The 20,582-nt window shown below is 39.9% G+C and overlaps 1 protein-coding gene across 1 annotated transcript; it reads left to right on the top strand.

Annotated features, from left to right (window-relative positions):
* The first annotated feature begins 404 nt into the window (after positions 1–404).
* appl2 (adaptor protein, phosphotyrosine interaction, PH domain and leucine zipper containing 2) lies at positions 405–20,549 on the top strand. Its single transcript, XM_040026168.1, has 22 exons — positions 405–582; positions 3,627–3,691; positions 5,181–5,279; positions 5,871–5,930; positions 6,778–6,849; positions 7,702–7,789; positions 7,919–7,960; positions 8,051–8,109; positions 8,427–8,573; positions 8,785–8,867; positions 9,454–9,606; positions 12,332–12,520; positions 12,605–12,647; positions 12,906–12,962; positions 14,168–14,262; positions 14,899–15,054; positions 15,271–15,323; positions 15,500–15,674; positions 16,698–16,734; positions 16,846–17,001; positions 17,097–17,144; positions 17,362–20,549. Exons 2-22 carry the CDS (start codon positions 3,635–3,637, stop codon positions 17,491–17,493), a joined length of 2,001 nt encoding a protein of 666 aa, XP_039882102.1. The 5' UTR covers positions 405–582; positions 3,627–3,634; the 3' UTR covers positions 17,494–20,549.
* Positions 20,550–20,582: the final 33 nt, after the last annotated feature.

Here is a 20,582-nt window from a genome sequence, read left to right on the forward strand (position 1 = left end):
TTTTCTCTCTAAAAGATCATCTTTCTGTACCTGTCACTGTTAGCCACCCACACAGAGAATCATAAAAAAGTGACCTTGAGTGGTAAAGCATCTGCATGAAATTCACCACATCCAGTCTTTGTGGCACACAAGAGCAGGACAGAAGGCACATTTTAAACGTCTGGGGGTGAACTGTCAGAAAAGGTCTCAACACAATCTGATCAAGAGATCATCATGGATGGTTGACCTTAGGCCATGGAAATAAGTAAGCATTGTCTAGTTATATTGCAGTGTTCAAGATCAAAAGTCACAAAATAAGACATAACAATTAAAACAGTATAAACTGATTAAACGAATTAAAGGTGATTGCGGGCAGGTGGGTCCTAATCTCCTCTTGTCTTTAACTTAGATCTAGGTGCAGCCAGCAAGCTGATCTCAGAGACCTAGCAATTGCATGTGGATGATGTAGAAGAAATAAATAAATCCAAATCCAGGACATCTGATTATGAAGTACTCTAAATGTGATAACCAAAACTGAACCCTAAATTTTACCAGCATGAAGAAGATCAAATCGGCGTCACAATGGACCTTATAGAGGACGCGGTGAGTAGTTTCGTAGTAACATTGAGAACCGATTCAGGAATAATTTCCTCAGGCAAAGCAATAATGAATTACATTAACCGAGGTGTGAGAAACAAAAGAATAAACGGCCATTTCCAAATCACACTGAGACACAATATATGTGTCAATAAATGAGACACAATATATATTAACACCCAGGCGTTAGCTAAGCAATCTGCTTTCTTAACAGCTGTTTTAAATGTATATGAAAGGATCTATATGACTAGTCTGTGGGATTATATGGTTACTGGGCAGAGGTACGAGTTGAAAGCAGAGGATCTTCTGGATAAAAATGCGTCAGTATTTCAAAAGATGTCTGTCATCCCCTTTATGTTTGTAGGAGAAGTTCTAAAAGTTTTGGTGCTCGTCTGACTTTTGCTTTGGCACCTTGACAAGGTTTATAACTGCATTATCTGTGAGAGAGGTTGGCAGAGGGATAGTGATCACATTTACCTCATGAACATGAGTGTAATTATTTTATATCAACAAGACTGAGATATTCTCAGTCTATTTTGCATTTACACTTTGTACTTAGCACTATTTAGGAACTGTTAGAAGGCTAGCATGCTAAAATTAGAATGACTTAGTATGACTTTTAAGGTATGTTTTGACTAGGTGGGCTTTACTTTAGCCCTAGAAAAGCAAAAATTATTAACTGTACGCCAGATAATCAGTGGCAATGCAGCTTGCTCCTTTCAGGGTGGTCTTTGGTTAGCTGAATCACTCTTTCATTTAAAAGAGGCTATCCAGACATTATGCATTGCTGTTTTACCAGACTTCAAGCATAGTTCATAATCAAAGTTAGAGCTGAAAAGCTATGTCTGATTTACAGCCACAACTACACCAATTAAACAAGGCAAGTCCACTGGGGAGCGAAGAATGATCTCCCACTCAGGCTGCCTGGAAGCTTGATGAAGAGGCTGTGCTTGTCACAGCTTGCCTAGATTATCGAGGCACAACACAACATGACATGGCCATCCTAACAAGTCAACAAGACAGTTATTCACATTGGAAAAAAAATGTAAAATACTACATGAGTGCATATTTCATGCTGTCTTCTTACTGTGCCACAGCCTAATATAGCTAGATTTGTTTTAGGTTTTTAAGTTTTAGGGCTGATGTTAATACAGATTTTTACAGAGAGAAAAAAATAGTGAGTACTCTCATATTCATTATATCAAAGTTATATAAAGGTTTAACTTTGCAAAGGTTTATTTCTCAAACTACCTGTTAGCACAAAACAGTACATATGTTTTAGTTGTTGTTTTTGTTTTACTTTGTATAGCCTTTTTCAGTAAGTGCGATTTAATTAGAGAGCCAGAAACGCAGCACATCACATCCTCAGCCAATTTGTCAGTTGTGATTGATGCAAATCAAGACAAGAGCTTCTGGTCCTGATTACTTACCAGACTAAAATGTTATTTTAAAAGGTTTGTGCAACTTATCACCATCCATCGGTCTACATCCATTTATCTCTCAATAAATACTAACTACTTCCTCATATCAATCAATAATCTTTTTGTTTTGTGCTGGTTTTTTGTTGTTCCACAAAGTAAAGGAACATTTTATTTTGTCATGAGTGGAGTGAGCTTTTCCAGGGTAATAGTGCCACTAAATGGATTCACGAGTATAAATTTTATAGAAATGTTATGTTATCTATACCCAGCTGAACATCTATGGAAGACATTGGTCCAATAAATCAGACAGTGCCTTCTCCCAACACTTAAACAGGACTCCAGTAGAATTCAGTGGCGCACTAATGTGTTTCTACTGGCACATGATGATCCATCCAGAGGTTGGTGGATGGGATAGGTATCAGATTGATACTTTGTTCCTATTAGGAACAGTTTCTTTCCCCTTGCCATCTCCCTTCTAAACAGTTGACCTGTCACACTGCTCCCGCTGCCAGACTGCAACTGCACCTTATGTACATTCTGTATTCATTCCACTTCATTTCTGTATTCAATGTATATAAGTTTAGATTGGTTATTTATAGTTGGTTTACACAGCTTTGTGTATGCATGTGTAATGTGTGTGTGTGTGTGTGTGTGTGTGTGTGTGCGCGCGCGCGCGCGTGTGATTTACATTGCTGTGCTTGAGAGCCTCCATCTACCGGAACCAAATTCCTTGTATGTGTCTGCACATATACTTGGCCAATAAACACGATTCTGATTCTGATTCTATCCTCTAAGTTCAGTACGGAGCATAATGAATTGGGATACAATATTTATGTTTTGTTTTGTTTTTTCTTTGTTTTTTTGGAAATGAAAAAAATATCCGCTATGAAAAATGTCTGAACCCTTTTGTGTTGACTGTCAAATCTATTTTAATAGCCTATAGCACATTTAAACAACAGTAAATAGAGAGAGGAACATTTAGAATTCTGAAAAACCAAATTTCAAAATACATGAAAAACTGAAATGTGTGTTTGTTTTATTAAACTCATTAAAATGTGTTCAGAATTTGTCAACTAAGGAGGCTTTATCTCATACAACATGACACTGCTCTCCACTCCGTAAGCTTTATAGCTTTAAATCGTGGCTGTCAATATTGGTATCGGCAGTAGCGGCCCTTTATTTACTTGATATTGCATCGATACTAAAAAGTGTAGTACTGCACAGCACTACATTCCGTCACCTCACGAAGAAACTTTGTGTTGTTTTTCCTCTAAATTTGTTTAAAGCCCTATTTGAAAAATGCTGCAATTCTTTATGTGACCACACGGGGTCACTGTTGACATTTAAATCTCCTAGGATACATGGCCATTATTGCCGACTCTTTGCCGTAAATAATTCAGAGGACAAAATCAACTTAAACACTGAACTATATATATAGAGATATATAGAGATATATAGATCTATATGTCTTTACACAACTTCAGAGTTTAAGAATGTTTACTCTTACTGGTCACCGCCTGTTAGATGACATCATGACTGGGCATACGGCTTCTCTTTCGCGCAGTAGTGTCTGGGAAATTGAGTCCGTACTCTAAATAATTCAAGCCCTCGTTCCCTTCTCCTGCACAGCTAACAAGATGCCGGCCGTACATCACAAACTGCTCCTGGAGGACGCTTTACAGGACAGTCCTCAGGTAGGCCTGCGTCTCTTTTCTCATGTTTGCGTACCCAGCTGTCTCATTAAAGGCGTTACGAGCGCCGAAGTTAGCTTAGCCCAGACAGTATCCAGTACCCGTTGTAGTCTGTTTCCACTGGTCGATGACAGTTCTCAATTGACACATTGTTACAAGAATTGTAATCCCCCTGTGAGCAGTAGCTGCACTTTCCAGTCATTTCTACAGCATGTCACGGTTATCTGTTTTTTTTTTTTGTGTCTCTGTTGTATTTACAAAGCTACCGCCCTTCTTAGGGATTCCATCTCTCTGCCAGAGATGATTTATCTGCTGTGCATCTAGACCTGTGTCAGTCACAGCCATAAAGCTCCACCAGACTCGGTGTCCTGCAATCGTTTTATTTTCTAATGCCGTCAAGTTATTTTGATCTAAATTCTGTTCTGTAGCCCTTCTGGGCCTGATTCCCAGGATGTGGGAGGGGTTTCCATTATCGGACTCCCCTGGAATTAGTCAACAGTCTGCAAACAGGGCAGTGTTACTGCAAAAATAAGATGCCAAATTTTTACAGGGTACAAAACGCTTACACTGTGTACAAGTTATTCACCAAGTTCGGCATTCATTTTCATGCATGACCGTGGGTGATGAATTCCGTCCTTGCTACAGCTAATGCATCCTGTTTTCTGTAGTCTGTTGCATCACTCTCTCCTAAAGAGGGCTGACCTCTTTGGAGGTTCTGCTTAAGTGTAGCCCACACTGGAGGGTCACCGTCTGCTTAATGGTTTGCTTCCTCAAAACAAGAAATGGACCTGGCATCTTTGTACAGTAACACACATACAGCCAAACGTCATGATGTCTTGTTGGTGTGAAATGAATCGTGGTCCTTTTATTGGATAAGTCGGTTTGAGTGAACTATAAACAGACTTCACTCTCTGGGTGTGTTCCGTTCTGTTTGAACTGCCCTACCTTGCTGCACCTGTTTATGGAAAACACTTCACCAGACAGGATTTTGTCTGTTTGCATATCCACCCTGCAGTAAAACACGTATGCCTTTAGTTTAACTAGTTTTAAGTTTTTAAGTTAAGTTTTGCTTGAGTATAATCCGGCTACCCACATTTCTTGAGCTCAGTGACTTGTGTAGATTTTTATCTGACTTAAGGTTAAGACCAGTATTTATCATCGGAAGTACTTGTTTATTTACAGTATATCTGTTCTTCAAAGTTTATTTTTCTTCTCTTTTTTTTTCTCATTGGTCAGAAAACAGTTTTAAAAGTTTCCATTACAATATTCCAGGATGCTGGGCTTTCATATGGGGTTTCATGCAAATCCACCACAACAAAAAAGCCACAGTGATATTTTTCACCTTGTGAAGTAACTGAGATCAGTTATCAGAATATTTAAGTTCTGTAATAATTGTTGGATAAGGTTTTTCACTTCGTGTTCAGCTATTCATGCCATTATAGTGTTCATCAGAAGAGTCTGTAATGTTTTTGTTTTTTCCCCGTACCCACAGACTCGCTCTTTGCTCAGTGTGTTTGAGGAAGATGTGGGAATGCTTACAGACTACACCAACCAGCTGCTACAATCAATGCAGCGGGTGTTCGGAGCACAGGTACCAAAACAAATTACTGTCAGGCGCATGCTTGCACTCCTTTCCATTTGCTGTTTGGAACAGAGCCACATGTTCAAACACATAATAGGAGATTTTTTTTCCCTCCTTATGTTTGTAGATGAACATGAGTTCTAATTTAACTTGCTGATTCTGGGGTTTTGCATCACTGAACAGCAGCAGAGTGTTGTGTTTGATTTGATTTAGGATGCCATTTGAGCTACTGTTTTTGATGAGAAACGTACCAAACTGCAACACCATACTCTCAGCCCCACACAGAAAATTTGTCTCCTGTAGAAATGGAGCAGAAAACATTTGATGTACAAGTTTGTTTTTGACCTATATTTACATTGTGGTTTAGACGCTGTGTTATTAATGTAACCCTGGTTCTCTGAGGTATCTCATTATTGAAGGTGCCCTCTGGTGTTTTTGCCAGCTTTTCAACAGATATTGAATCACATTGCACCCAAAAAACGTTTTTATTTTTAAAAAATGTTCTCAGTAGGTGAAAAAAAAATGCATGATGTTTGAGCTTGAAGGAGTAATCAGTCCTTTTTAACATGTATTTATTTTCCTTCTTTCGTTCCACCACAGAGTGAGATGGGACTGGCCACAGAGCAGCTCTCAAAGCAACTTTTGGAATACGAGAAGAAAGTAAGTAGGGTTCATATGCTTACTTAATCGTGTGATTCCACAAAAAAGACAGAAGTCTGTGTTATGAGTAGTATCCATGTGGGCTATAGAGACTTTTTTATCGTTTTGAAATGAATTTTCTGTCCGTGTGTGAGTTTGCATGTGTCCTTCCTCCTGTGTGCAGCAAAAAAAAAAAACCCCACAAATCTGTTAATTCATTTAGAGAAACATATGTGGATAGTTGACCTTTGTTGGTAGACTTTGTTCTGGATTGCAGGGTGAATGTGAACACTTTAAAAAACAAAAACAGCAGTGATCTGTAACTGCAGAACTTTCTTAGCACTCTTATGATTAAAACTCAGCATCTTGACATTAACTACTGGCTTTATTACCATCTTTGACCTTGTCTGTGTTTTCTACCATGACCCGGATGACCGAGAACCTACACAGATATCTTTGGCCTTGTTTAATGAAAGGGATGTGCCAGAAATCCTGGCAGAACAGGTCGGTTATTTAAAATGTGTCTCACAGCGAGAAGATTCTGGGTTTGAACCCCTAGCTGGGGTCTTTCTAAGCGCAGTCTGCATGTTCTCCTTGTGTCTTCAAGGCTCAGGCTTTCTCTCAAAATCAAAAGACATATGTGTTAGGTGAATTGGCGATTCGATGTAAGGTAGCTAAAGTGCTTAGAGTGTTTTAATGTATGGTTAAATGTGGCTTGTGGTCTAAAGCACTTTGAGTGCTCCATAGGAGCAGAAAAGTGCAATATAAATGCCAGCCCATTCCATTTCCTACACATTAAATAAATCTATGGCAAATTTCACAGTTTCATGGTCTAAACTCACTGCTCTTTCTTTTTTTTTCTGTCTAGAATTTTGCCCTTGGAAGAGGTGATGAGGAGGTAATCACCACGCTGCAAAACTTCGCCAAAACTGTAGGGGAGGTAAGGCCCGTGCTTGCAGTTTTCTTGCTCTATGAGTATTTTTACGCGGGGTGTGTGCGTGCACAGCAAAAGAGTGAGATGATGAACTATCCCGGAGTCTGTAGTTGCTTTTTTATCATGTTACAAAGGGTATTGCACCTGCGTTCCCCTAGCATGGCAGAGAAAATGAGCTCAATGAAAAGGGCAGAGGACTTTTAAGACTGTGCGACCGGAACTGATTGATCAGTGTATCTCACCGCATGGAGGAATACAGGGAAACAGCAGTGGGCGGGTGGATGGATGAGTAGATGATGGAGTGGTGTGCCGGCTCACGTATATAGACAAAACAGATGGGCCTGTCACTGTCAGCCATGGGGGTCCACAAGCCTTGCCCAGTCAGCACTCATGACACACACCCATATGCTCAGAGGACACACGTTGATTGTTTGCTTGACCTTTTACCTTGTCATGCACAGAAAACAAATTTCACACTGAGATTAGGCTTAAACTGCACCTAATCTTGTGAACTTTAGAACTTGCTAAATCGTCATGTGGCTTGTTGATAACCACAGGGAATAATAGCTGAATTTGTCTGATATGCAGCCCTGTTTCCAGTATCAGAGTAAACACTAAGCTTTATTATTCTCTTTATGAAATGTACTCTTCCACAGTATGGCTTTATTATGATGTAGGGGGAGGCATTGTCTGCCACAATGCCCCCATTTCACTGAAAATGCAATTTTCCAGCTTGCTGGCAAGAAATCTTACTGTAAATATTAAACCGAAATCCCTCAAGATGTTTGGGGGAGGCTCATCTTCTGTTTGTGTCCTTGCACGGCGCCTCATATGTGTAATCTGTTTTGTATCGTCCAGCTGAATGCACTCCACTCCGAGCTAGCTAACCAGATGGCTGACAGCATGGTCTTCCCCTTGATCCAGTTCCGAGAGAAAGACCTCACAGGTAGCTTCTGACAGACTTGGATTTTTTTTAAAAGCCCTCCTCATAAAAGCATAAGCAAAACCTAGGTGATAATGCATTTTTAAATACCTGTTGTAGATGTATCTCTAATAATATTTGTCAATTTTGCAGAGATAAGCACACTGAAGGAAATATTTGCCATTGGAACTGATGGTAAGCACATTCTTTTGCCAGTCTGAGAAAAGAAAATGACAGGAAATAGTTACTATCTGATGCTCACGGTCTTTCCTCTGTTCTGTGCAGAGCATGAGGCAGCTATGGTCAAGTACAGTCGATTGCCCAAGAAGAAGGAAAATGAGAAGGTAGAGTAACTGCCAAGTGCTTTCTTAGCTTCTCTTTCTCATTGATCACAAGCTGTAAAACGAGCACGCAACACTGTAATGCTCTCATTAATGCAGTGGGAGTCTTTTAAAAGCATTTGAAGTACAAATGGATTAAACTAAATAATCCTCTGCTGCTGTGCCTCCTCATGGGAGTATGACTGTAACCACACTACAGTGTATGCATTATAATGGGTGCAAAGATGAGACTCTTTTTGCTATGCTGAACATATCAACGTGTTTTCTTGGATGTACAAGATTGTGCTGCTTATTTGCATGTCCCTCTCCTGTCTGAATAGTTGAAGGCGGACTTGGTGAAGGAGGTGGCTTACACCAGAAGAAAGCAGCACCAGGCCTCACTGCAGTATTATTGTGCCCTCAATGCCCTGCAGTATCGCAAGAGAGTAGCTATGCTTGAACCAATGCTAGGCTACACTCAGGCACAGGTACTCAATCACCCCATCCTGTCATCATATCAGCATTCAAATTAAGTGCTTAAAAACGAGAGGGAAATGATTCCTCATTAGACCAGATTTAGCTTTAAAGAGATGTACAATTTCATCCTTTTTAATAAATGCCCAATCTATGGGCATGTGAGCTGCAACATGCATGTGCAGTATGGTACAAAGTGGCTCAGTGTTATCTTTGATTTCGCAGATCAGCTTCTTTAAGAAAGGCTTTGAGCTGGTGTCAAAGAAGATGGACTGTTTTCTCGCTTCTGTTTCCAACATGACACAAAGGTAAGTCCAATCCCATTCACAACTGTTTTGGTTTTGGGTGGTGAGGTGATGAAATATGGCTTTGGAGCAAGTATTATGGGGTATTGATGCTTGTGTGTGACTGGAAAAAGACATAATGTTACTATGATTTTTTTTTTATTTTTTTTTTTTTTGTGTGCTCTACATCAGCGGTCCCCAACCCCCGGGCCGGTCCGTGAGTCATTTGGTACCGGGCCGCGAGAGTGAGACTCGGGTGTGAAGTGTATGGTTTTCAGGGTTTTTATCGGTTTTTAGTGTTATTTTTGTTATCATTTTTTTTCGTTAACTCTGTTTTCCTGGGTCTTTTCACGTGTGTTATGAATAAATCTTCTTTTTTTCGGTACCGGTACTGGTTTTATTTTGTTGTATTTATCCGCGACACCTTAAAGGCCGGTCCGTGAAAATATTGTCGGCCACAAACCGGTCTGTGGCGCAAAAAAGGTTGGGGACCGCTGCTCTACATAATAGTATTGAATGATTTTTTTAATGTCTTTGTATTTAAATGCTCTGTGGGGGGAGAAAAAAAATTCTGGAGCGAGTTTAGATGGATTTCGGTTTTCCATCTCAGCATCCAGGCCCAGCTGGACTCAGAGGCGGAGGCCATGCGAGTGTCCCACAGGGAGCTTCTGTCTGTGGAAGACACTGTCTACATGCCAGATAAGGACACAGAGCCTGTCAATCGCACGCTTATCCAGAAGGCTGGCTACCTCAACATTCGGAAGTAAGATTAATTACACTCATTATGGCCCTATCTGAAAATCTAAGGACACTTCCTACTTACTACCAAGTCAATATGTTAAAGGATGCCACGAAAGGAAACAAACTGAAGTGGCATTTCCAATTTTGTCAGGAAATTAAATGCAGTTCAGTAGATGGTGCCATTGATCCACAGTGGCTCCGGGAGATTTCGAATGCCTAAATTACCAAACACAACCAGGAAATGATTTTTTGCTTCTCTCTCTCTCAGCAAATACACTTAAAAATAAGCCGAACACAATAAACAGTAAGTCTGTCACAGCAGACAAGGTATGTCAGGTAACATGTTGACAGTGTGCGTTGTCAGCTTATACTAGACTAGATGTATGGCAAAGGAAACTTCCTTAATGGCTTCAAGGGATAAAACTGCTGCGTAGCTCGCATTGTGATTTAGTGAAATGTCAAAGCTGTCAAACTCTGTCTCTCCCTCATATACATCCAAAGTCTTTGACAAATGTCTGTGACACCGGAGAAAAGGTTTCCACAGAATGCCATTCTGTTTAATGACACACACTGCCAGCAGCCTCAAACACTTGTCAAATAGAGCTGAGGCCAGAAAACATTTTCTGTTTCAAATGGTTTCTCAGTATTAAGGGTCTGAGTCACCCAGGGCAACATGAGCCATACACTTAAGTATTTATCAAAGGACATTTATTTGGGAATATTTGGTGAACAGAGCGTACAAAATTGAAGGTTTACAGATGCGCAGTTGAAATGAGTCACGCATGTATAGATCAGAAATGGGGTGACTCAGAGTTGAGTTACATCCTAGCTTCGTTATAATTGCATATACAACATTAATAGCCAAAACAAATTTAGAGCCAAAATAAAACAACCCAAAAATAAAAAAAAGAAGACAACTCAGGATCTACTTGTGGAATCAAATGATGAGCGGGGAAAAATTGTTGGTGTGAAAATGTTATTAAAATAGTTAATCATGGTTTCAACAATGGATGTGCAGTTCGTGTTTTAGATTCTCAATAAAAATTCTTCACATTACCGAAGACGAGACATTAAGTGCAAGCTAAAAAAATGACTTCTGTACAATTACCCGAACTCTAAGGAATATAGCAGAGACCACAGCAGATACGTGCAGTTTTGTTCTAATCAGTTATTGCTTTTAAGTGCTTTTTTTGGAGATGGATAAGAAGATTTCTGCCTATTAAAAACAAAAAATGTAAACAGTAAAAAGAAAAAAATACCAAAATGACAGGAAAATTGAGTTCTGTGAAACTTTCAGGTAACAGCATTCATGAATATATAATAATAATCAGTAATGAACATTATCCTGTTTGTATTACCACAGCAATATTCCATAAAAATGCAATGAATGGATGAAGTATTTAAGTGTCTATCGTGTAGGAGATGTTATCTTTCTGTGAGCTTTGCATAAATGTGTTTTACGAGTCATTATTAAAATGTGAGCTCAGGTGGGCTGTAAGCGACTCATAATTAAAGCTTTATCAACAGCTTTAAGCTGCATGGATTGAAAATTAAAACGAGGTGAATCTTTATTATTCAGAGAAGGTTACCCGCCTGTCAGATCTTGGCTCAAGTAATGCCAGGAATTAAGTAGTAGGTGCCCCGTTTGTGTGCTCATATATCTGGTTATTAAATATTACTAATGTTTCAATGCAGGAAATAGCACCAGCTAATAGATGAGCACACAGTGTCTTTTTTTAAATCAGAAATCTGTCATGTTTTCTAGTTTTCCAAAGGTATGCAAAATCACTATCCATCATGATGGCTTTTGAGCAGTGATTCTAATCATCGGGTGTGTTTTGAGGGCCCACTGTTTGTGCTGTATAATATGAGCTCGTGCAAGGCTTCTGTCTGGCTGCTGAATACACATCCTCCATTGTTTGTAAGTGGGGAAACTTGTCTGTAAACATCTATAGATCTGCTGCTACAAGCATAACATCTGTTTATTTCTTTCAGAGTAGACAACAGGCGATACAGACAACAACTACACGTATAGCATATTTATATTTATATATGCGGTGGTGCAAGATGTTGGAATAAAATATGGAATAAATAGGGGATGAATGGATAAAGTTAACCTACCGCTGCACGTGCATCTCAGTTATAATAACATTATGAATTGCAGACTAGTTTCTGTGTTCAATATATTTTCCAGGAGACGTTTTTACAGGACTAGTTCATCTATATGTGTTTTTAAAGCGGCTCATATAAATTTGTCCTGTGGCAAGTGTTATTGTAGCCATACAACCACTGGGAGTTGTTGCACTGAATCATGTCTTGCCTTTGTCTTTGTACAGATGGGATAGAGGTCCTCTGGGGCCTATATGTTGACATATATCATTGATTTGTGAAGGCTGTTTAATAACGAGCTGTGTTTGCTCTTTCATACAGATAAGTCTGACACACTAATTTTACTTCTAGAATGTAAGGTCACTAAAAAGATTAAGAGATCCCTCTGAGGCGCAGATTAAGAGACTAATCTCAGAGGTCACTGGGTCATTATGACCTTTGAGAAATTACCAGATGGAGAGACCTGCTGTAAAGAAAAAATAAAAATCGTCCACTTTGTTGTTCAAATCACCTCGAAGCTAATTGCATACATGCATACATATAGTATCCATTATCTTACTTTACACTTACGATCTGGATCTACATTTATGGCTTTGATTCAAACGCTGTTTCTTCTGTTTCTTCTTTTTCTTCCCCAGTAAAACAGGCCTAGTGACCACAGCCTGGGATCGTCTGTATTTCTTCACCCAGGGAGGGAATCTCATGTGCCAGCCGCGGGGGGCTGTAGCAGGAGGCATGGTGCTGGACCTGGATAACAGCTCTGTCATGGCGGTGGATTGTGAGGACAGACGTTACTGTTTTCAGATAACTTCCCCTTCAGGAAAAACGTATGTACTTTTTTTTTTTTTTTTTTTTTATAGTTTCTCCATGTTCAGCAGTGAGAATAATACATAAACATTGTGTCTCTGCAGGTCAATGATTCTACAAGCCGAGAGCAAAAAAGAGTATGAAGAAGTGAGTGAAGGGGCAGCTCAAACAGCTCCATTTGACCTTCGTTTTTGTTTTACATCCACTTCACGAAGCTATCCGCTGCTACGAGTATCTGTCATAGAACAATGGAGAGACTGTCAAGACTCATTTGTGTGTTTTCGTATTAAGTTTTGTGCTCGGACACAAGTGACTGGCCTGTCACAGCTGGTATCAGTCAAGGGATTTCACGCTGTGCCTGAGCTAGATGAAGCCTTAATGTAGTAATTTCTGTTTCTTTCTCAGTGGATTTGCACTGTGAACAACATCTCCAGACAGATCTACCTGACTGACAACCCAGAGGTAAAGATTTCATACTAACCAGCACAGATACACACTGTTTAAATTAAAAAAAATAAAATAAAATAAAAGATGATTAACCAGTCATTTAAGGATAACATTTTAAGACATTAACACACATCCAGTTAACACATTAACTGGCGAATGTTTAATCTATTTAAGTAACATAACAAGTAATGATTAACAAACCTTTACTCCGTCACGCCCTCACAGTATCTCAGTTGTCTTTGCCTGGAGAGGTATTCAGTCCCAGAATCTTGTATATTTGCTTTGCAAATGTTTATTCTTCACATTCTCTAATAATGAAATAACTGCATCCAAAACTGCCCTCACTCTTATGCGCTTACTTTTCATCCGTGGTAATCGTTTGGGGGGTTTCACATAGATTTCAGACACCGTTAACAGGTGCGCTGTTATAGACCTGGAAATTATGGTTTTATCACCTCAGGAGCAAGATTTCAGGATTTCTAGTGAATAGCTGTTGGACTGAGTGAGGTTTTTTGTTTGTTTGTTTTCCGAGTTTGAGAATTTTTGAGTGGGCTGGATAGAATTACCAGAAGAGCCGGTAATGAAGTTTAGCGCGCCAGGCAGCAGATGGAGAATGATTTTCGACGCAGCTTCTCTTGTTTATCTAATTGTTAAAGTTGTGCAATTTGCCTCCGTTCTCTCTCCAAACTCAAGTGTTCGTGGAGAGCTGCGTGACCTCACCCTCATTTGTCTCGTCAGTGATGTGACTTTTGTTAATTGTTTGGTGGATTTTTCTTAATTAGAGTGAAACCTCTTAGTACAGTGAATAAACCTGCTCTCCAGTATATCCTTTACGTAAAACATTCTCGACAGAATTTGGTCAGGTTTTTTTTTTTTCAGATTTACTAAAGCAGGATTTCTAATTATTATTCAGTGATTGGTTTCTTTTTCCAGTTAGCATTCCACATTACTGTAAATAATTACATCCCTCAAATCCTATACGTAATTGTATATGAACTAAACAACAAATAGAAACCAGGAAACCATCTGCTGTTTTTTAGGGATGCCACTAAATAAACTGCTTATGGTACACAGAGCAAACATGAGGTTGAGAAAATACACTGAAGACAATGAAACAAGTACTTGGAAAGTACTTGTTTTTAGGATCAATTATATTCCCTAAATGACTCAAACTATGAGTATGTGAGATACTGAAAAGTCCCTGATTTCTTTGATATTAGGCTGTGGCTATCCGACTGAACCAAACCGCCATCCAGGCAGTGACTCCCATCACCAGCTTTGAGAAGAGACAAGACGGCTCACCCAACCCCGACAGGTCAGGCATGTAGCTTATGTGAGAGTGTGTTCAGAATCCTACATTCAGTACTGCATAACAATCCAAAGCTTGTAATGTAATGTTTCGTGTCATGGTGAAAGGACAAACAAACAAACATGCAGTTTTCTTAGTTCTGTGCTACAAAAGCTCCTGCAAATGAAGTCGGGTAACGTTAAAAAATAAAAAAGTGCCACTGAGCTTTGGAAATGTGGCCAAAGCCAAACATCTTATGCATCCCTGTAAATACCCTTTGTTGAACAGGGTTCTTTTCCTCAGATTAAGCTTTGTGTTTTCTTTTAAACAGAGGAGGGTGGGTTTTGTTTGCTGTAATCTTTCCTTCTGTTCATGTTTTTAAAGCAAGTTTAAGAATTGGTGGAAGACCAGAAATACACTTTGAAGTCTGCCTTAAGTAGTTATCTTTCATTGTTAGGATGATTTTCAGTGTGAAATCCTCTCTTGAGGATTGTAGATTTTTGCCCCCTCACTGACACTCCATGAATCATTTCACGGCTGCTGCTGACTGAAGTATTAGGTTCACATTTTTCCAATCTGTCTTATCCTTTATTGGTGGGGGTGGGTGGGTGTGTTCTTGGTTTATTCCTTAGAACTCATCTTTATTTTGTCTCATTTCTGCAGAGCTAAGCCAGGAGGTGTTCATACTACCAGCAGTGGTTCTCAGAAAACAGGAGCTGCCCCAGAACCAGAGGACCTAATAGCCCCGGGGACACCCATTCAGTTTGACATCATGCTGCCTGCGTCCGAATTTCAGGACCAGAACAGAACTGGGGGGAGGTGAGAGCCCAGCTGAGACAGGAAGTTTGTGTGGGTGCTTGTTTGTGTTTTTGCAAAAGACAGGGGCGAGTTACTGGTGGGCGACGACACTAATTTCCTAAATGTTGGTCTCATTGTGGTTCTCACGTCATTTCCAGGAAGCAAATAGCTTCGTAATTGTGTAGCGCAGTGCTTTAATTGTTTTTTTCTTGCTGGTGTTTGCTCCCATCCCAACAGACGCACAAACCCATTTGGAGAAACAGAAGACGACTGTTCTACAGAAACTGATGGTAACAATTTCCTGTTCTAAGTGCACTTTAATAGTCCACTCTCTTTTAAGTACTTTTTTCAGTTCACCTTAACCTCAGTGTGTGGTTGTCATCGGTCAACTTCTTTGTTCACTGTCCTTGTGCTTTTATTCTGCTGACATATTTAGCTTGCGCATGATGTTTGTCTGTCTCTGCAGACTCCCTGCTTCAGCAGGTATTCGCTGTGCGCTTCCTGGGCTCCATGGCGGTTCGCTGCGGCGACAATCAGGAAGTGATCTACGAGGCCATGAGGCAGGTGCTGGCTGCCCGAGCCATTCACAACATCTTCAGGACCACAGAGGCCCACCTCATGGTCACCAGCAGTAGCCTCAGGTAGACTTTCAGCACAATTTTAATAAGTTTTACATCAATATGAACCTGCTGGAGACAGATATGGGGACTTGTTTTGAGGCACTTAGAAATATCTCGTTGATATAGAAACAAAGTTCTTTTCGGTGGTGCAGGTACATGTGCAAAAAGGTCAAAAAAAATATTCATAGTGTTTTTCTTTCAACTCATGGTTACCTTGATTCTTCCAATAGTTTCATTTTTATTTTATAAAATAAAAGAATACTTTAATTTTAGTTTTTATTACACCTCAGCTGCAAAAGGTTGAAAACGTATTGTTGTTAATCTGCTGTGTGGGCAGCCAGACGGGCAGTGTGGACACCCAATTTTGTGAACACGAAAAGTCAAGAGCACAACGATGTAGGATTGTCAAGTTGATAGTAAAAATCCATTTCAAATCGCAGGTCAGGTTTTCTGAAAATCTTGTAAACACATAAAACAGAAAGATGTGACCTAGGTCTGTGCATCTACTGGGAGGCTGAGGCTAAGCTGAGACACTGGCGGTTGTCAGTGTTTTTTATATTTACATTTACTGCATTAAAGCCTGAGTGACATAGTCTGGTTTGGACCTTGATCACAGCTACGTCTGTTTCCTGTAGCCAAGCACGCCATGCAAAGCACTTATGGAGAGCTTGAAGTTCGTTCATCTTGTGCACGCAAATCCAAGTTGTCTGTAGCACCAAGGCAGCACAAGTCATTTACATAACTTTAAATGTATTGAAGTTAAGTGAGAGCCATTGAAAAAATAACAAACAAACAAAAGAATGTCAAGATGCCACAGGAACACAATCTTAAAGTTGGCAAGTTGCCGTAGGTCATTGCCTGAGGTAAACGACAAAAAGAAGCTTGAAGCAGGAACCCTGTGAAGCATGAATATTGGCAGCAAAGAACAAACTTTGTGATGTTGAATTGCTACGTAACCCACGGTTGCTTTTTTTAACACTCTCAGAATAGAAATCCTGAGTATGACTTCAGTGTTTTTGTGGTTTGTTTTGTTTTCCTCAACAGGTTGATAGACCCACAGACTCAAGTTACAAGACTAAGTGTAAGTATCAAAACAGGTATCACAGCTGCTCTTTTATTGAGCTCTGTCAGGTTTTCTGTATTTGAACTTCTTTAAAAGACACTTCTCAGTTTTTATTTTATTTATTCTCAGTTCCAGCTTGGAGAAGTGTGTCAATTCGCAGCCCACCAGGAGAATGGGAGGCTGATGGGATTTGTGGTTGAAAGCAGAGACTGGAGCGATGGAGACGAGGAGGGAGAACCATCGTTTAGCGCCTTCGTCTTTGAGAGCAACACGGAGGGCGAAAAGGTTCACAACCCAGAATCAACAACTCGGTTTCAAGTAGAAGAACATGTTAAATGTAATATAATATCAACACACTATATGTGATTGTCTATTCACAGATATGTTACACCATAAACCTGGCAAAGGAGATTACAGAAGCTAAGAAGGTAACGTCTTAAAAAATGTAAAACTTCAGATCTTTTTGCTTTGAGCTTTAAAAACAACCAATATATGTTTTGATTAAGATTATTATTTCTTGCTATCAAACATCAAACCATGATCCTGAGTAACTGTAGCCAACAAAGCTGATGAAAGTTGGGGAAAAAATGGTATAAAATAAATTAAGAATATTGTTCCTCAGCAAATCTGTTTAACATTTTTAAGGACCCGGAAGCCCTGGCCCAGCTAATGAAGAACATGCCTCTAACCAATGATGGCAAGTTCCTGCTGCTTGAGCCTGAGACGGGTGACACGACCGAAGGAGCAGGACAAGAAGATCTGGAGTCTGAAGCCTAGTTCCGGTTAGATTATTCTCCCACCTAACCACCCCCAAAAAAGATGAGCCAGTCAAAACCAGGGCCACAGTTCTGCTTTTGCCCCAGAGGTTTCATTCTGATGCCCAGCCCTAACTCTGGTACTGTGACATCAATATTAGATAGGCCACATCCACCGACCCTCAGTAACTACATCTCTCTCTCTCTCTTTTGCTGTGCTAAAATCTTAAGATGTTGACATGGGTTTGACCAGATACATACATACATACATACATACATACATTAAAAAGAAAAATTGAAAAAAGAACTTATTTTCGCCCGTGCTCAGACTGCAACATGAGTCTTTGCATGTGGAGTTTGTCTTTGCACCACTGTAGGTGGTGCGCACATCAAAAGGGACACCACATAGATACTGGATGCGTTTTCATCGTCTCCTAAAATCCCGAGCCATTTAACAGAGTGGTGACTCATTTTCTTTCAGTTTAGGTTTACATATATTTTTAGGTTTACATAGTTTGAAGTGGTTTTTTGTGTTTGGAGAATTTAATCCCTTTACCTTACTTTGCTTGTTAACACGTATGTGAGGCTCTTACGCAAATACTTTGGCATTCATTTCTTGATTATTTATGAAAGAAAACGTTACTGCACTTTGAGGTTTGTGTTTGTGTAACACCATCAAATTACCACCGAATGTACTAATTGATAGGATTTGAGACTTTTATGATAGTGTAGGATAGTTGAAATGACATCAGCTCCTTCTATCCTTAGAGCAGCCGCTCTTGCCTAGTTTAATATTTTTATCCTTTTAGCCTCGTAATGTGTGTCTCAAAGCAGGGTACACACTTGGCAAAACATTTTCTTCTCGGCTCTCTTGCCACTGTGAAGTTAGACTTGGCACCCTGGCTATCTTAAGCCTTCCCACTAAACTGAATTACTTTTATGCTCGACATTTTCCTCGGCTACCTATGTAAACAAGTTCTAAGATGATTTGTATGTCAGCGGGAAACGGCCCAGAAACGACTTCACGCTCGTTTCCCCAAAAGCCCGTGTAAATATGATCTGTCTATGTATGTTTAACCAGAGTCAATATGCTAGGATCTATTGCAGTGCATGATTAAATAATGGCATTCAATCTAGTTCCCTCTGCAGAAGATTAAAGCTTATACTATGAGCACTGAGCCGTAACGCTAAAAGAGAATCAACTCAACTGTCACAGTCCACAGTGCACTTGTGTGGGGGGGAAGCAATTTGCTCTTCTTTACATATGAATGCTAATCAGAGCAGAACAACTAATGGTAACGCAACCTGTGAAATTCATCGCCCCCTCTGGATGCCGCCGCAGTTTTGTTCAGTTTCAGTCCGTTTGAGCTGCGACACAAATCTTGATGGACAGCGGCAGCCTATGCAGTGTCAGTGTGTGACCGTGTTTAGAAAAGGCAAAGGTGAAAAGAAACTGGCTGGAAGTAGAACTTGAAAGTTGCAGCGTGGTGACCAGTGCAGTCAGTTTGTGCCAGAATCGCCGTGCCAGAAGCAGAAACATGTCACACATTTTATATACAACTTGGAGCTGCACTAACAAAAATTGTTCGACTGCTCATCACCCTACGCATCGGAATTACAAGTTTGATTTGCAAAGAGAATTTATTTTTGTTTTCTTAGAGGAAGTTTAAAAAAAGACCATACTGGTTTACTTAACCGACAAGGTAGATCTTGTTTGTATACAAAAATCAACACCCATGTAGCAGATGGTAATTGACAGACTAATGCTTCCTTTCATTCAGGTCAGAAATCTCTAAATTGAACATTTTAAACTCGAGCTGGAGACGTTCCACACTGATGTCAGGCGTAAATACTCAGCTTCTTACAGCAGGCAGCATTTTAATATTTATGTCATGGATACATTCGAGAAGAGGAAGATATAAAAAGTCTGTTAAGAACATTATATACAAACTAGTGTCCAATCAAGTACATGTTTAAGATGGCTTATGACACTTACTAACCCAGGCAACGTGTAAATAGGACCAAAGGCAGATTAAGAGAGCTTCCCAGCTTCCAGGATCTATACCCCGCCCCCGCTATCTCATAATCATGAGGTTCTCTCATAATTTAAACCATCTAAATAAAAGTGGGCTGCACCAAACAAATGTTAATTGGGTTAAATATACCAACCAAATGAAGAAGTGCATGTTTGGATTCGCTGGGAGAGAGCTAATTGATTAGTTGGTGTGGATGTTTATGGCATGTATTGATTCAGGCAGTAAACGGGTAATGAGGATTACAGATCACCTGTCAGAAATGTGCAGTAGTCAGAAGCACATTCAAGCTCACCAGAGCATTAGAAGAGCGAGTCTCGCACTTCCAAGGGAACAACTGCTATCTGGGCAATTTGTCAGAATAGCTTTTTTTTTTTTCCCTTTTTCTTTTAATGGCTGAGTTCCCAGAGTTGACTCATGAACTCGTGGTGTCGCTTGTAGCCAGAAGAATACACACGTAAACACCGACTCTGTTCCAGGAAACCAAGCACATTTCCCTAAACGTCAACTAACTTTGTGGCCTGATTGGAAACTCCAAACTGGCAGGCTGTTTGATGCGGCATAAATAAAACAGTTTATCCAATATCCTCCTTTCTCAGGGGACGGCAGAGGCACTTTAATTACACCTTTACTAAAATTGTGCTTAGTGCAGTGGCCAACAGTGAGTAGTTTGGAGTTTGACGATTCACATATAAGCGGGTGCCTGTGCTTTTGCTGAGCAGTGGCTTAATTGGTGAGATTTGCTCTAAATGTTTCTACCCAGTCACAAAAAGAAATCTTAGTGTATAGAGGCTGATGCAGCCCATTACGCTCATTACAGCTGTGCTGCATAGTCTTGACATATTCTCTTGTAAGTAATGCACAGTCAGTAAAAATGTGGGTTATGAAGCTAATATAGCAAGGACGGCATTTTCTCCCTTTTTTCCCTGTCTTTTTGTAAAAGGCTGAAGTTGCCACTACCCGTACAGCTTTGCACTTAATTTGTCCTAATTTTCTAGAACTGTGTAAACATGCATCCTTTAATAAACATGAGTCATTTTTCTTACTTGTGTAAATGTTGTATTTTCTTTATCCCACA

Source organism: Simochromis diagramma, unplaced genomic scaffold (genome assembly GCF_900408965.1).
Source record: "Simochromis diagramma unplaced genomic scaffold, fSimDia1.1 OVJJ01000293.1, whole genome shotgun sequence".
Taxonomy (NCBI): domain Eukaryota; kingdom Metazoa; phylum Chordata; class Actinopteri; order Cichliformes; family Cichlidae; genus Simochromis; species Simochromis diagramma.

Excerpts from the sequence above, each read along its gene's own strand:
- appl2 (XM_040026168.1), top strand. The coding sequence starts at position 3,635 with ATGCCGGCCGTACATCACAAACTGCTCCTGGAGGACGCTTTACAGGAC. Across the intron at positions 5,280-5,870 it reads AGCGGGTGTTCGGAGCACAG|AGTGAGATGGGACTGGCCAC; the intron begins GTACCAAAACAA and ends GTTCCACCACAG. Across the intron at positions 8,110-8,426 it reads AGAAGAAGGAAAATGAGAAG|TTGAAGGCGGACTTGGTGAA; the intron begins GTAGAGTAACTG and ends CTGTCTGAATAG.